At 47.2% G+C, this 17,586-nt stretch overlaps 1 protein-coding gene across 1 annotated transcript in view; it reads left to right on the top strand.

Annotated features, from left to right (window-relative positions):
- Positions 1 to 3,192: 3,192 nt before the first annotated feature.
- epx (eosinophil peroxidase) overlaps positions 3,193 to 17,586 on the top strand; it is a 28,271-nt gene continuing 13,877 nt past the window's right edge. Inside the window, exons 1-8 of the mRNA XM_042321667.1 lie at positions 3,193 to 3,698; positions 3,802 to 3,892; positions 4,082 to 4,257; positions 6,411 to 6,543; positions 6,993 to 7,122; positions 9,322 to 9,528; positions 13,832 to 14,243; positions 16,346 to 16,506. Of these exons, the coding sequence (XP_042177601.1) occupies positions 3,581 to 3,698; positions 3,802 to 3,892; positions 4,082 to 4,257; positions 6,411 to 6,543; positions 6,993 to 7,122; positions 9,322 to 9,528; positions 13,832 to 14,243; positions 16,346 to 16,506 (1,428 nt within the window). The 5' untranslated portion in view covers positions 3,193 to 3,580. The remainder of the gene's footprint in view (positions 3,699 to 3,801; positions 3,893 to 4,081; positions 4,258 to 6,410; positions 6,544 to 6,992; positions 7,123 to 9,321; positions 9,529 to 13,831; positions 14,244 to 16,345; positions 16,507 to 17,586) is intronic.

Here is a 17,586-nt window from a genome sequence, read left to right as displayed (position 1 = left end):
TATTAAGTCTGTATGGTACTAAATGACACAGCCGTTTCAAACGCCAGCACCTTCAAATGAACACTGGTTGATGCCTGATTCAGACCTGCTTCTTTTGGAGACCTGCACTAACAGATAGATGGACATGCCACTCATGGTAAGGATGACTTTAAAAAAAAATATGGCTGGACGTCACCTTCTACCTTATTTACCTTCTTTACCTTCTTTCCATTCCGATATTTTAAGGCAAAATAAATGGACGTGACAGTGTACTACCTCTATGTTGATCTGAAAGTATACTACCTCTATGTTGATCTGAAGGTGTACTACCTCTATGTTGATCTGAAGGTGTACTACCTCTATGTTGATCTGAAGGTGTACTACCTCTATGTTGATCTGAAGGTGTACTACCTCTATGTTGATCTGAAGGTGTACTACCTCTATGTTGATCTGAAGGTGTACTACCTCTATGTTGATCTGAAGGTGTACTACCTCTATGTTGATCTGAAGGTGTACTACCTCTATGTTGATCTGAAGGTGTACTACCTCTATGTTGATCTGAAGGTGTACTACCTCTATGTTGATCTGAAGGTGTACTACCTCTATGTTGATCTGAAGGTGTACTACCTCTATGTTGATCTGAAAGTATACTACCTCTATGTTGATCTGAAAGTGTACTACCTCTATGTTGATCTGAAGGTGTACTACCTCTATGTTGATCTGAAAGTATACTACCTCTATGTTGATCTGAAAGTATACTACCTCTATGTTGATCTGAAAGTGTACTACCTCTATGTTGATCTGAAAGTGTACTACCTCTATGTTGATCTGAAAGTATACTACCTCTATGTTGATCTGAAAGTATACTACCTCTATGTTGATCTGAAAGTGTACTACCTCTATGTTGATCTGAAAGTATACTACCTCTATGTTGATCTGAAAGTGTACTACCTCTATGTTGATCTGAAAGTATACTACCTCTATGTTGATCTGAAAGTATACTACCTCTATGTTGATCTGAAAGTATACTACCTCTATGTTGATCTGAAGGTGTACTACCTCTATGTTGATCTGAAGGTGTACTACCTCTATGTTGATCTGAAAGTATACTACCTCTATGTTGATCTGAAAGTATACTACCTCTATGTTGATCTGAAAGTATACTACCTCTATGTTGATCTGAAAGTATACTACCTCTATGTTGATCTGAAAGTGTACTACCTCTATGTTGATCTGAAAGTATACTACCTCTATGTTGATCTGAAAGTATACTACCTCTATGTTGATCTGAAGGTGTACTACCTCTATGTTGATCTGAAAGTATACTACCTCTATGTTGATCTGAAAGTATACTACCTCTATGTTGATCTGAAAGTATACTACCTCTATGTTGATCTGAAAGTGTACTACCTCTATGTTGATCTGAAAGTATACTACCTCTATGTTGATCTGAAAGTATACTACCTCTATGTTGATCTGAAGGTGTACTACCTCTATGTTGATCTGAAAGTATACTACCTCTATGTTGATCTGAAAGTGTACTACCTCTATGTTGATCTGAAAGTATACTACCTCTATGTTGATCTGAAGGTGTACTACCTCTATGTTGATCTGAAGGTGTACTACCTCTATGTTGATCTGAAAGTATACTACCTCTATGTTGATCTGAAAGTATACTAGCCATATGTTGATCTGAAAGTATACTACCTCTATGTTGATCTGAAGGTGTACTACCTCTATGTTGATCTGAAAGTATACTACCTCTATGTTGATCTGAAGGTGCACTACCTCTATGTTGATCTGAAGGTGTACTACCTCTATGTTGATCTGAAAGTATACTACCTCTATGTTGATCTGAAAGTGTACTACCTCTATGTTGATCTGAAAGTATACTACCTCTATGTTGATCTGAAAGTATACTACCTCTATGTTGATCTGAAGGTGTACTACCTCTATGTTGATCTGAAGGTGTACTACCTCTATGTTGATCTGAAAGTATACTACCTCTATGTTGATCTGAAAGTATACTAGCCATATGTTGATCTGAAAGTATACTACCTCTATGTTGATCTGAAGGTGTACTACCTCTATGTTGATCTGAAGGTGTACTACCTCTATGTTGATCTGAAAGTATACTACCTCTATGTTGATCTGAAAGTATACTACCTCTATGTTGATCTGAAAGTATACTACCTCTATACTACCTCTATGTTGATCTGAAAGTATACTAGCCATATGTTGATCTGAAAGTATACTACCTCTATACTATCTCTATGTTGATCTGAAAGTATACTACCTCTATGTTGATCTGAAAGTATACTACCTCTATGTTGATCTGAAAGTATACTAGCCATATGTTGATCTGAAAGTGTACTACCTCTATGTTGATCTGAAAGTATACTACCTCTATGTTGATCTGAAAGTATACTACCTCTATGTTGATCTGAAAGTATACTACCTCTATGTTGATCTGAAAGTATACTAGCCATATGTTGATCTGAAAGTGTACTACCTCTATGTTGATCTGAAAGTATACTACCTCTATTTTGATCTTGTGACAGAGTGTAAAATGTGGTTCTGGGTTCCCAGATGACCTCTATGTCTTGTTGTTGTAGGGTCTCCTACTTGTTCTGTCTCTAACTCTGCTCTGCTGTCTACCTCACCCAGCTTCACCAGCCGAGCTAGCTCACAATGACTCAGGTACACTGTTCTGTGTGTTAAATGGCCTGTTGAGAACACTTCATATTGTCATGAGATTATCCGACATTTTTAAAAGGGGGGGGGGGTCATCCATGTTTATGACAAGAATTATCATTGGATCGTCTTTTGTATAATTAAAGGGATTGTTGGGAACCGATTATGTCGTCCAATATAATAAAGGCTAGTGTCATAAAGGGTAATTTCATATCAGTTATTATTGATCAGTATCATTAGCTAGGTTTCCATCCAAATGGTGACAGATTCGAATATTTTAAAATCCGCACTGGACCAAACGGGCTTGTTGCGGATTTAAAAATGTAAAAGTAATTGTGTGATGACATATTGCACACAAAAAAATGTTCTGCTTAAGTTTTCATGCTTTAATGTTTCGATATCTAAAATTCAAAATGTGTTTCAATCGCATTTTACACTCTATTACTACCGAAACTGTTGCATTAAATAGGAAACGCTCCCACGCTGGTTCTTGGCCAGTTCGCTCTAGTGCGGTTCGGCTCGTCTACATTATGGTTAAAAGCTAAAAAATAATTGTATTTGTTAAGCATCGATCCTCAGGTCACCAAAATAAGACCCTCGATATTTTATTGAAAATAAGCATCAAGCTCACAACCTTGGACTTTCACCACCCTGTGAAGTTCATCATCATGTATTTATTCTGTAGCCTAATAGACCGTGTGCTTTCCCGACGAGTTGTAGTGGGATGACCACACAGCTGGCTGCCACACATGTTCATGCGTGACTCCAAATGTGTACTTTGCGCGCATAAAAAAAGGTCGGGTGGAAACCTGGTTAGAGAGAGTTTTCTGGAACATTTTGTATCTTAAAATGTATATGCACTCACTATACTTTAAGTGTGGCGATGTGGTTAGTAAGGTAATTACACATGCGCGCCGCCAGGTGGTGCAGCACTTTGGAGTACCTATTGCTAGCATTGTTAGAGTATTGGAACGAACCCCGGCACACGTTGAGTGCAGCGGCTTGCCTGTTACGCAACGCTCTGGGTGAGTAATAAACTAATCTGTTTATAAAGGGCTACTACTCCTTGACTCATTCCAAGGCATAAATAGTTCTATTGGGTTATTCATTGTATTGTATCAATTCCAGGGGTTCCCTATCTGCCCTCTACGTTGGTAGAGGAGGCTCTGAAAAGGGCTTTAGAACGTACTAATGCTGCTTACGCCCACACCAAGGAGAGGTGAGCCAATAGAAGAAGACTGTCGTCAGTAAATTGCTCAGATTATTTGTGAAAAGCCATGTTGATGTTTATGAAAAGAGAAATGCTATTTACCAATTAGGGTCTGCCTGTCTGTTCATCTGCCTGCCTGTCTGTTCATCTGCCTGTCTGTCTGTCTGATAATATGGGTACTGTCCTCTGTCCTTCCAGGGTGAAGACATCTCTGTCGGAGGGTGCTCTGAGACCCAGCGACCTCCTGGCTCAGTTCAAGCAGATCGGACCCCAGACCAGGAGGCACATCAGCGCAGCTGAGCTGCTGGACAATACAGTAGAACTGATCAGAGAGATGGTCTACACCAGTACCATGGCGCAGTCCAGTCTACCTGGTACTGTCTAACCCATGACCCAGTCCAGTCTACCTGGTACTGTCTAACCCATGACCCAGTCCAGTCTACCTGGTACTGTCTAACCCTAACCCAGTCCAGTCTACCCGGTACTGTCTAACCCAAGGCCCAGTCCAGTCTACCTGGTACTGTCTAATCCATGACCCAGTCCAGCCTACCTGGTACTGTCTAACGCATGGTCCAGTCTACCTGGTACTGTCTAACCCATGACCCAGTCCAGTCTACCTGGTACTGTCTAATCCTAACCCAGTCCAGTCTACCTGGTACTGTCTAACCCATGACCCAGTCCTGTCTACCTGGTACTGTCTAATCCTGACCCAGTCCAGTCTACCTGGTACTGTCTAACCCATGACCCAGTCCTGTCTACCTTGTACTGTCTAACCCATGACCCAGTCCAGTCTACCTGGTACTGTCTAACCCATGACCCAGTCCTGTCTACCTTGTACTGTCTAACCCATGACCCAGTCCAGTCTACCTGGTACTAAACTATAACATTACACATATACTACAGAGCCGACCTGATCCGAGCCGAGCTGTGTTGGCCTTGTTACCATAGTTGCTGGAACTATGTCAGAAAACAAAGTATGGTTTGAGTCAGCGGTACGGTTTGGGTTGTGTCTAAATCTCCCGCAACAGACCTGTTGAATGAGGAGGACATGCAGGTTCTCCTGCAGGCTAAAAGCTGTTCCCCAACAGACATGTTGAGTGAGGAGGACTTGCAAGTTCTCCTGCAGGCTTCAAGCTGTTCCCCAACAGACCTGTTGAGTGAGGAGGACTTGCAAGTTCTCCTGCAGGCTTCAAGCTGTTCCCCAACAGACCTGTTGAGTGAGGAGGACTTTGCAAGTTCTCCTGCAGGCTAAAAGCTGTTCCCCAACAGACCTGTTGAGTGAGGAGGACTTTGCAAGTTCTCCTGCAGGCTTCAAGCTGTTCCCCAACAGACCTGTTGAGTGAGGAGGACTTGCAGGTTCTCCTGCAGGCTAAAAGCTGTTCCCCAACAGACCTGTTGAGTGAGGAGGACTTGCAAGTTCTCCTGCAGGCTTCAAGCTGTTCCCCAACAGACTTGTTGAGTGAGGAGGACTTGCAAGTTCTCCTGCAGGCTTCAGGCTGTTCCCCAACAGACCTGTTGAGTGAGGAGGACATGCAGGTTCTCCTGCAGGCTAAAAGCTGTTCCCCAACAGACCTGTTGAGTGAGGAGGACATGCAGGTTCTCCTGCAGGCTAAAAGCTGTTCCCCAACAGACCTGTTGAGTGAGGAGGACATGCAGGTTCTCCTGCAGGCTAAAAGCTGTTCCCCAACAGACCTGTTGAGTGAGGAGGACATGCAAGTTCTCCTGCAGGCTTCAGGCTGTTCCCCAACAGACCTGTTGAGTGAGGAGGACTTGCAAGTTCTCCTGCAGGCTTCAAGCTGTTCCCCAACAGACCTGTTGAGTGAGGAGGACTTGCAAGTTCTCCTGCAGGCTAAAAGCTGTTCCCCAACAGACCTGTTGAGTGAGGAGGACTTGCAGGTTCACACCATACAACGGCATGGCGCAGTGAAACATCGGAAGCCATTCACTTTCAATGGAAGTAAAGCGAGAGAAGTGGACTGGGCGGGGGAACCGTTGAGCGATGTGAGCGATGTGAGCGATGGCATTGGCGAAGAAGCTGTACAGGGCGAGACTAAAGTTGGGGAAAGCTGAACTTTATGAAAATCCTCTGCAATAACGCAAAGCGAGGGACCAATCGAAGCGAGGGACCAATCGAAGCTCGCAATAGCTTCCAACCCCTACCGGATTGGCTGTCGATGGCTGTTGATACATGGCACATGAGGGTGGGTGGGGGCGGCAGAGTAGCCTAGTGGTTAGAGCTGTTGGACTAGTAACCGAAAGGTTGTGAGTTCAAACCCCCGAGCTGACAAGGCACAAATCTGTTGTTCTGTCCCTGAACAGGCAGTTAACCCACTGTTAGGCCGTCACCCGGTAGGCCGTCATTGAAAATAAGAATTTGTTCTTAACTGACTTGCCAAGTTAAATAAAGGTCAAATTTAAACATTTTAAAAATGAGGGCGAGGCTAGTTTGGCTAGGAGAACCCGCTTGTGTAGTGTGAACGCTCTGTAACACTGTCTGTCACCCCTTCCTCCGTCTCACCCCCAACAGACCCGCTGAGTGAGGAGGACATGCAGCTTCTACTGCAGGTTACAGGCTGTTCCTCTGAGATGCAGAGACCCCTCTGTAAGACTGGCTGTCTGTCTGAACGATACCGTTCATTCACCGGGGAGTGCAACAACAGGTCTGTCTGTCTGTCTGTCTACCATTCATTCACCGGGGAGTGCAACAACAGGTCTGTCTGTCTGTCTTGTCTGTAGTACCCCTGCACATTGACTCGGTGCCGGTACTCCTTGTATGTAGCCTCGTTATTGTTATTCTATTGTTATTATTTCTGTATTTTTGTTTCAAATATTGTATTTTTTTAATGTACTTTTTAACTCTGCATTGTTGGAAAGGGCCCGTAAGTATTTCACGGTAAAGTCCTCACCTCTTGTATTCGGTGGCATGTGACAAATACAATTAGATTTGATCTCTGGCTGTCTGCTTGTCTCTCTTTCTCTCGCTCTGTCTGCCTGACAACTTCCAGCCAGTAGGGTTCAGGTTGAAACTACAGTGTGAAAAGGAAATGAGTGTTTGATTTGACATGACTTGTAGTTTGTGTGTGTCACCCACGTTGTCAACCCTCTCCAGACAGCACCCTAAGTGGGGTGCGGCCAACACCCCGTACTCCCGCTGGCTCCCCCCAGAGTATGAGGACATCCGAGGGGTCCCTAGGGGCTGGGACCCTGAACACACCTACTATAACTACACCTTGCCCCCGGTGAGAGTCCTATCCTATCTACCACACCCTGCCCCAGGTAAGAGTCCTATCCTATCTACTACATCCTGCCCCAGGTAAGAGTCCTATCCTATCTACTACATCCTGCCCCATGTAAGAGTCCTATCCTATCTACTACATCCTGCCCCAGGTAAGAGTCCTATCCTATCTACTACATCCTGCCCCAGGTAAGTGTCTGATAACTACAACCTTCCCCCGGTAAGAGTCCTATAACTACACCCTGCCCCAGGTAAGAGTCCTATAACTACACCCTGCCCCTGGTAAGAGTTCTATCCTATAACTACACCCTGCCCCAGGTAAGGGTCCTATAACTACACCCTGCCCCCGGTAAGAGTCCTATCCTATCTACTACACACTGCCCCTGTTAAGAGTCCTATCCTATCTACTACATCCTGCCCCAGGTAAGAGTCCTATCCTATCTACCACACCCTGCCCCAGGTAAGAGTCCTATCCTATCTACTACACACTGCCCCTGTTAAGAGTCCTATCCTATCTACTACATCCTGCCCCAGGTAAGAGTCCTATCCTATCTACTACAACCTTCCCCCGGTAAGAGTCATATCCTATCTACTACACACTGCCCCAGGTAAGAGTCCTATAACTACACCCTGCCCCCGATAAGAGTCCTATAACTACACCCTGCCCCCGGTAAGAGTCCTATAACTACACCCTGCCCCAGGTAAGAGTCCTATAACTACACCCTGCCCCAGGTAAGAGTCCTATAACTACACCCTGCCCCAGGTAAGAGTCCTATAACTACAACCTTCCCCAGGTAAGAGTCCTATCCTATCTACTACACACTGCCCCGGTAAGAGTCCTATCCTATCTACTACATCCTGCCCCAGGTAAGAGTCCTATCCTATCTACTACAACCTTCCCCGGTAAGAGTCATATCCTATCTACTACACACTGCCCCAGGTAAGAGTCCTATAACTACACCCTGCCCCAGGTAAGAGTCCTATAACTACACCCTGCCCCAGGTAAGAGTCCTATAACTACACCCTGCCCCAGGTAAGAGTCCTATAACTACACCCTGCCCCAGGTAAGAGTCCTATAACTACACCCTGCCCCCGGTAAGAGTCCTATAACTACACCCTGCCCCAGGTAAGAGTCCTATAACTACACCCTGCCCCAGGTAAGAGTCCTATAACTACAACCTTCCCCAGGTAAGAGTCCTATCCTATCTACTACATCCTGCCCCAGGTAAGAGTCCTATAACTACAACCTTCCCCAGGTAAGAGTCCTATTCTATTTACTAAACCCTGCCCCAGGTAAGAGTCCTATAACTACACCTGGCCCCAGGTAAGAGTCCTATAACTACACCCTGCCCCCGGTAAGGGTCCTATAACTACACCCTGCCCCAGGTAAGAGTCCTATCCTATCTATTACAGCCTGCCCCAGGTAAGAGTCCTATAACTACATCCTGTCCCAAGTAAGAGTCCTATCCTATCTACCACACCCTGTCCCAAGTAAGAGTCCTATCCTATCTACCACACCCGGCCCCAGGTAAGAGTCCTATCCTATCTACTACACCCTGCACTGGTAAGAGTCCTATCCTATCTACTACATCCTGCCCCAGGTAAGAGTCCTATCCTTTCTACTATACCCGGCCCCAGGTAGGAGTCCTATCCTATCTACTACACCCTGCACTGGTAAGAGTCCTATCCTATCTACTACATCCTGCCCCAGGTAAGAGTCCTATCCTATCTACTACACCCTGCACTGGTAAGAGTCCTATCCTATCTCTGGCTACAGTATCCCTATATAGTGCACTGCTGTTGACCTGAGTCATCATAACATGGAATGTTTCCTCTGTCATTTTACTCTATGTCAGGTCAGCTGTAAAACCAAACTCACTGTAATAACCTCACCCTTCTCCCTCACTGTAATAACCTCACCCTTCTCCCTCACTGTAATAACCTCACCCTTCTCCCTCTCTCCTCCCTGCCCCTCACTGTAATAACCTCACCCTTCTCCCTCTCTCCTCCCTGCCCCTCACTGTAATAACCTTACCCTTCTCCCTCTCTGTAATAACCTCACCCTTCTCCCTCTCTCCTCCCTGCCCCTCTCTCCTCCCTCCCCCTCTCTCCTCCCTCCCCTCTCTGTTCTCTCCTCTCCTCCCACCTCCCTCTCTCCTCTCTCCCCCTCTCTCCTCCCTCCTCTCCTCCCACCTCCCTCCAGGTGCGCCTGATATCCCAGAACGTTCTCTACACCCACAATGAGAACATCTCTCTGGACTCATCTCTGTCCCACCTGCTGGTGGAGTGGGGTCAGTGGATCGACCATGACTTCGCTCTGACTCCTCAGAGTCCCAGCACAGCTGCCTTCAGGACCGGGGCCGACTGTACCCGCACATGCAGCCGGGACACTCCCTGCTTCCCTATACAGGTGAGGCCCTCCCTGCTTCCCTATACAGGTGAGACACTCCCTGCTTCCCTATACAGGTGAGACACTCCCTGCTTCCCTATACAGGTGAGGCACTCCCTGCTTCCCTATACAGGTGAGGCACTCCCTGCTTCCCTATACAGGTGAGACACTCCCTGCTTCCCTGTACAGGTGAGACACTCCCTGCTTCCCTATACAGGTGAGGCACTCCCTGCTTCCCTATACAGGTGAGGCACTCCCTGCTTCTCTATACAGGTGAGACACTCCCTGCTTCCCCCTATACAGGTGAGACACTCCCTGCTTCCCTATACAGGTGAGACACTCCCTGCTTCCCTATAGAGGTGAGACACTCCCTGCTTCCCTATAGAGGTGAGACACTCCCTGCTTCCCTATACAGGTGAGACACTCCCTGCTTCCCTATACAGGCGAGACACTCCCTGCTTCCCTATACAGGCGAGACACTCCCTGCTTCCCTATACAGGTGAGACACTCCCTGCTTCCTTATACAGGTGAGGCACTCCCTGCTTCCCTATACAGGTGAGGCACTCCCTGCTTCCCTATACAGGTGAGGCACTCCCTGCTTCTCTATACAGGTGAGACACTCCCTGCTTCCCTATACAGGTGAGGCACTCCCTGCTTCCCTATACAGGTGAGGCACTCCCTGCTTCCCTATACAGGTGAGGCACTCCCTGCTTCCCTATACAGGTGAGGCACTCCCTGCTTCCCTATACAGGTGAGGCACTCCCTGCTTCTCTATACAGGTGAGACACTCCCTGCTTCCCTATACAGGTGAGACACTCCCTGCTTCCCTATAGAGGTGAGACACTCCCTGCTTCCCTATACAGGTGAGACACTCCCTGCTTCCCTATACAGGTGAGACACTCCCTGCTTCCCTATACAGGTGAGACACTCCCTGCTTCCCTATACAGGCGAGACACTCCCTGCTTCCTTATACAGGCGAGGCACTCCCTGCTTCCCTATACAGGTGAGGCACTCCCTGCTTCCCTATACAGGTGAGGCACTCCCTGCTTCCCTATACAGGTGAGGCACTCCCTGCTTCCCTATACAGGTGAGACACTCCCTGCTTCCTTATACAGGTGAGACACTCCCTGCTTCCCTATACAGGTGAGACACTCCCTGCTTCCCTATACAGGTGAGACACTCCCTGCTTCCTTATACAGGTGAGGCACTCCCTGCTTCCCTATACAGGTGAGGCACTCCCTGCTTCCCTATACAGGTGAGGCACTCCCTGCTTCTCTATACAGGTGAGACACTCCCTGCTTCCCTATACAGGTGAGGCACTCCTGCTTCCCTATACAGGTGAGGCACTCCCTGCTTCCCTATACAGGTGAGGCACTCCCTGCTTCCCTATACAGGTGAGGCACTCCCTGCTTCCCTATACAGGTGAGACACTCCCTGCTTCCCTATACAGGTGAGACACTCCCTGCTTCCCTATACAGGTGAGACACTCCCTGCTTCCCTATACAGGTGAGACACTCCCTGCTTCCCTATAGAGCTACAGGTCAAATCAAATCAATCACAATTTATTGAAAGTGTAGTTGAGGTCTTAACATAATTTACACAAAAAAATGCAATAATTTAAAAATGAATAGATGATTTATACCCATTGATTGTTGAAGAATATAACTTATAAATGCCTCATGAGCTTAGTTCAACTGTCCCACTCCATCAGAACCCAAAATAAAAAAAAATGTTTTACTCCAATGTTTGTAAACAAAGTAAATGTAAGGGGCAGGGGGCAGGGCTGTGGGCCCGAAGGTTGTGGGTTCGCAGACCACCATGGACAAGCAGCAGGGCTGTGGGCCAGAAGGTTGTGGGTTCGCAGACCACCATGGACAAGGTGCAGGGCTGTGGGCCAGAAGGTTGTGGGTTCGCAGACCACCATGGACAAGGGTCAGGGCTGTGGGCCAGAAGGTTGTGGGTTCGCAGACCACCATGGACAAGGTGCAGGGCTGTGGGCCAGAAGGTTGTGGGTTCGCAGACCACCATGGACAAGGTGCAGGGCTGTGGGCCAGAAGGTTGTGGGTTCGCAGACCACCATGGACAAGGGTCAGGGCTGTGGGCCAGAAGGTTGTGGGTTCGCAGACCACCATGGACAAGAGTAGCGGGGAAAGATCTCCTTTACAATAAAGGCATTGCATGAATCTACCATTTTGTTTTTTGCAGGTTCGAGTGCAAGTAGCCTTTTATAAACGCATTTCATGCAATTCTACATAAGTTTACATGACTGGAGAGCCTAGCAGGATCTTTTTTCACTACACTAATTACCAGGTAATAATGGACAGAGAGGGGCTTATGCATCTTCTCATAGGCCTATTTCTCCAATGCCAAATCAGTGTGTCTTGTATGTAACGAAACTGTCCCCCCGTTTTAATTCAATCTGAGACGTCCTTATGAGCATGGCCTAGACTGAGTAGACCTACCTATGCAAAAAAAACGTGGCAGCAACACATTGGTTGAATCAATGTTGTTTCCATGTCATTTCAATGAAATGACGTTGAACCAACGTGGAATAGATGTTGAATTGACGTCTGTGCCCAGTGGGTCACAAGTGTTTCACCTAAAAGCTGTCTGGGTTTAAAACATCTTCTATATTACAAAAATGATAGCGACATAATTAGACCACTTCACAATCAAAGATGAGGGTCGGCATTCGAAACACATCCATATACAGCCTAATAATCGGGGCGGCAGGGTAGCCTAGTGGTCAGAGCATTGGACTAGTAACCGAAAGGTTGCAAGTTCATATCCCCGAGCTGACAAGGTTGCAAGTTCACATCCCCGAGCTGACAAGGTGTCAGGCAGTTTAACCCACTGTTCCTAGGCCGTCATTAAAAATAAGAATTGGTTCTTAACTGACTTGCCTAGTTAAATAAAGGTGAAAAAATAAATAAGCACTTAAATCAATGAAATATAGACATTTCATCAATCGCAAATGACATGGCCCTCCCTAAAACCACACTAAACCCTGCCCCCTGACTGAATTTGAAAAAGCGTAGCCCTCCACTATTTTCCTCCAGGTCCACATTTTGTACATTTCGAACCATCCCTAAACAAACACTAAATAGCCTCCAACGGGATTAAAACTATAATGTTGATATCATGGATGGTCAGTCTTTGCATCCATAGCTCTGTCTATGAATTTGAGAGTGGTTACATTTCTCCTGCCCCATCCCTCAGCTTTTTACCAAAACTGGGTCTGGGAGAACCCTTTTAAAAATGGTTTTAACTGCTGATTGAAGCTAGCTGCTTCTGTCTAATTCTTTCCTGCTCCGAATCTATTCAGTGTGAAACGCACACACACTTCCCCTCTCCCCAGATCCCGCTGTCAGACCCTCGTACTGCCTTCCTTCCCCTCTCCCCAGATCCCGCTGTCAGACCCTCGTACTGCCTTCCTTCCCCTCTCCCCAGATCCCGCTGTCAGACCCTCGTACTGCCTTCCTTCCCCTCTCCCCAGATCCCGCTGTCAGACCCTCGTACTGCCTTCCTTCCCCTCTCCCCAGATCCCGCTGTCAGACCCTCGTACTGCCTTCCTTCCCCTCTCCCCAGATCCCGCTGTCAGACCCTCGTACTGCCTTCCTTCCCTTCTCCCCAGATCCCGCTGTCAGACCCTCGTACTGCCTTCCTTCCCCCTCTCCCCAGATCCCGCTGTCAGACCCTCGTACTGCCTTCCTTCCCCTCTCCCCAGATCCCGCTGTCAGACCCTCGTACTGCCTTCCTTCCCCTCTCCCCAGATCCCGCTGTCAGACCCTCGTACTGCCTTCCTTCCCCTCTCCCCAGATCCCGCTGTCAGACCCTCGTACTGCATTCCTTCCCCTCTCCCCAGATCCCGCTGTCAGACCCTCGTACTGCCTTCCTTCCCTCTCCCCAGATCCCGCTGTCAGACCCTCGTACTGCATTCCTTCCCCTCTCCCCAGATCCCGCTGTCAGACCCTCGTACTGCCTTCCTTCCCCTCTCCCCAGATCCCGCTGTCAGACCCTCGTACTGCCTTCCTTCCCCTCTCCCCAGATCCCGCTGTCAGACCCTCGTACTGCCTTCCTTCCCCTCTCCCCAGATCCCGCTGTCAGACCCTCGTACTGCCTTCCTTCCCCTCTCCCCAGATCCCGCTGTCAGACCCTCGTACTGCATTCCTTCCCCTCTCCCCAGATCCCGCTGTCAGACCCTCGTACTGCCTTCCTTCCCCTCTCCCCAGATCCCGCTGTCAGACCCTCGTACTGCCTTCCTTCCCCTCTCCCCAGATCCCGCTGTCAGACCCTCGTACTGCCTTCCTTCCCCTCTCACCAGATCCCGCTGTCAGACCCTCGTACTGGTATACAGAGCTGCATGCCTTTCTTCCGCTCGGCGCCCAGCTGTGTCGGGAGCGAAGCCTTCACCGGGGCCACACCCCACCATCACCGGGAGCAACTGAACGCTATCACCTCATTCGTGGACGCCAGTATGGTGTACGGTAGCTCCTCCCCCATGGCTGCGGCCCTGAGGAACCACTCCTCTCCACTGGGTGTTTTGGCCCTCAATGACCAAGCCTCAGACCAGGGTCTTGCCTACATGCCCTACCTGCCTCGCCTACAGGGACGCCTGGATCCCTGTGGGCCACGAAGCGGGTCTGAGGCCAACTCCACCGGAGCCACAAGTGCCTCTGACACATCTGCTACTGCACCAACAGAACAGGAGAATATTACATCCTGTTTCCAAGCAGGTATGTTACAATCCAACCCATCAATAAATTAATCAATCAAACAATCAAACAATCAAACAAACAAAAATGTATAATGACCTTTTTGCAACATCTCTCACAAAGTGCTTTACGGTAACAACCTAGTTATGTGCTGCTATAAACTGTGTGCCTAGATACAGAATGTTTCTATAGCAACGCGCATGCCCCGCCCACCTGAGGGTCTGTATTTTTCAGCAGTATTTGCTGTGTTTGAGGGATGCAAAATCCACGTATCACTTTAAATCTGGCTGGGATTGATTGCTTTCCTTTGACTCTTCCCGACTCTTTTATACTCTTCCTTGTGCCTGATGTTTTCGCAACAACCCGTCACACACACCCCGGTAATGGCTGACATGGGCTTAATGGGATACATTGTCTTTCAGTCTGTATGAACGCTAAAGCTTAGTCAGGGATTTAACGCACCTTCTCCACACTTACATCACAAGAAAGAGTAGAAAGATTACTTTTATTTTGATGGGTGTACATTTTTTAAATGGTAATTTTTTACAATCATTTTTGTTTTTTCAGATGGTGTCCTGCTATTGACACACCTGTTGAATTATGCAACAGAACGTGGCAACAACAGTAATTAATGAGGCAGTCGAGACAGTGCAGATAATAGGGTAGACAGAACAAGTGTTTGGTGGTTTGCAGCCCTACTACACCCATGTATGTTAATTCATTCATATATATATGCAAATAATCCCATATGTTTATGCAAATGAGGCACACATAATTGTCTTTGTTTTAACACAAACTATTCAAAATCCCTGAACTCATTATAATGTCTAAGCAAGTCAAATGTTTTACGCTCTATAATTCAGACAATATTTCAATTATATTGTATTTATTAGAATTGTTTTCAAAATCTTTGAACAATTTCTATGACCGTTGCTAATGTACTGTAGCACAGCTCGGGTTAAAGATTGTGGTGGAAGTTCAACACCAGGGACACTCTTAGGTCAATCTTAATATGAATGATTGTTTATTGTCCGTGATCTGAAGAGGTTCCAACCAACTCAATGCACCATAAAGCACATGTCAATCAGGAGCTCTGCCTGGGCAGACCCAGCAGTTGTCTTATATATGCGGCTATACAGAGACAGGTTATATTTGCATGATTTAGTATAATGAATTAATCATCACCGGGGGGTTTTTGTGTGGTTTTTTCCCACCTTTATTTAATCAGGTAGGCTAGTTGAGAACGAGTTCTCATTTACAACTGCGACCTGGCCAAGATAAAGCAAAGCAGTGTGACACAGACAACAACACAGAGTTACACATGGAATAAACGAATAAACAATAAACAAGACAATAACACAATAAACAAGCCAATAACACAATAAACAAGCCAATAACACAATAAACAAGTCAATAACACAGTAGAAAAAAAAGAAAGTCTATATACAGTGTGTACAAAAGGCATGAGGAGGTAGGCAATTAATAGGCCATAGGAGCGAATAATTACAATTTAGCAGATTAACACTGGAGTGATAAATGAGCAGATTGAGTGACAATGGAGTGACAATTTGAGTGACACTGGAGTGACAATTTAGCAGATTAACACTGGAGTGATAAATGAGCAGATGATGATGTGCAAGTAGAGATACTGGTGTGCAAAAGAGCAGAAAAGTAAATGAAAACAGTATAGGGATGAGGTAGGTAGATTGGGTGGGCTATTTACAGATGGCCTATGTACAGCTGCAGCGATCGGTTAGCTGCTCAGATAGCTGATGCTTAAAGTTAGTGAGGGAAATAAAAGTCTCCAACTTCAGCAATTTTTGCAATTCGTTCCAGTCACTGGCAGCAGAGAACAGGAAGGAAAGGCGGCCAAATGAAGTGTTGGCTTTGGGGATGATCAGTGAGATATACCTGCTGGAACGTATGCTACTGGTGGGTGTTGTTATCGTGACCAGTGAGGTGAGATAAGGCGGAGCTTTACCTAGCATAGACTTATAGATGACCTGGAGCCAGTGGGTCTGGTGACGAATATGTAGCGAGTATATAGTTTCATTCATGTGACAGATCAATACTTCTAGTTATTGTATGTCTATGGGTCAAACTTCCTGTATTCTGTTGTCTAGGTGACTCACGGGCCAATGAGCACCTGGGGATGATAGCACTCCACACGTTGTTCCTGAGGGAACACAACAGGCTGGTCAGCGAGTTGCACCTCCTCAACCCTCACTGGAGCCCAGACACCTTGTACCAGGAGGCCAGGAAGATCATGGGGGCTGTCCACCAGGTACACACACTATGTGTTTGTTTCCCAGACAGGTTCCCCCAGGGTCTGGGTTCTAGGAGCTTCTGTTTTCCAGACAGGTGAAGCCTCCTCCAGGGTCTGGGTTCTAGGTGCTTCTGTTTTCTAGACAGGTGAAGCCTCCTCCAGGGTCTGGGTTCTAGGTGCTTCTGTTTTCCAGACAGGTTCCTCCAGGGTCTGGGTTCTCGGTGCTTCTGTTTTCCAGACAGGTGAAGCCTCCTCCAGGGTCTGGGTTCTAGGTGCTTCTGTTTTCCAGACAGGTTCCTCCAGGGTCTGGGTTCTAGGTGCTTCTGTTTCCCAGACAGGTTCCTCCAGGGTCTGGGTTCTAGGTGCTTCTGTTTTCCAGACAGGTGAAGCCTCCTCCAGGGTCTGGGTTCTAGGAGCTTCTGTTTTCCAGATAGGTGAAGCCTCCTACAGGGTCTGGGTTCTAGGTGCTTCTGTTTCCCAGACAGGTTCCTCCAGGGTCTGGGTTCTAGGTGCTTCTGTTTTCCAGACAGGTGAAGCCTCCTGCAGGGTCTGGGTTCTAGGTGCTTCTGTTTTCCAGACAGGTGAAGCCTCCTGCAGGGTCTGGGTTCTAGGAGCTTCTGTTTTCCAGACAGGTGAAGCCTCCTCCAGGGTCTGGGTTCTAGGTGCTTCTGTTTCCCAGACAGGTTCCTCCAGGGTCTGAGTTCTAGGTGCTTCTGTTTTCCAGACAGGTGAAGCCTCCTGCAGGGTCTGGGTTCTAGGTGCTTCTGTTTTCCAGACAGGTGAAGCTTCCTCCAGGGTCTGGGTTCTAGGAGCTTCTGTTTGTGTCGTGGTGTCGTGTTTTTTGTTTTCTATATCGCAGGCAGTGGCACGGATATAAAGTTAGAATAATGCCTCACCCCTGATCTCCTCCCTCAGATACTGACCTGGGATCACTATTAGAATACTGCCTCACCCCTGATCTCCTCCTCCCTCAGATACTGACCTGGGATCACTATTAGAATACTGCCTCACCCCTGATCTCCTCCTCCCTCAGATACTGACCTGGGATCACTATTAGAATACTACCTCACCCCTGATCTCCTCCTCCCTCAGATACTG

The sequence above is a fragment of the Oncorhynchus tshawytscha genome, linkage group LG01 (genome assembly GCF_018296145.1).
Source record: "Oncorhynchus tshawytscha isolate Ot180627B linkage group LG01, Otsh_v2.0, whole genome shotgun sequence".
Lineage (NCBI taxonomy): Eukaryota > Metazoa > Chordata > Actinopteri > Salmoniformes > Salmonidae > Oncorhynchus > Oncorhynchus tshawytscha.
Note: the sequence above shows the minus strand (reverse complement) of the source record. Positions and strands in the feature narration are given on the sequence as shown.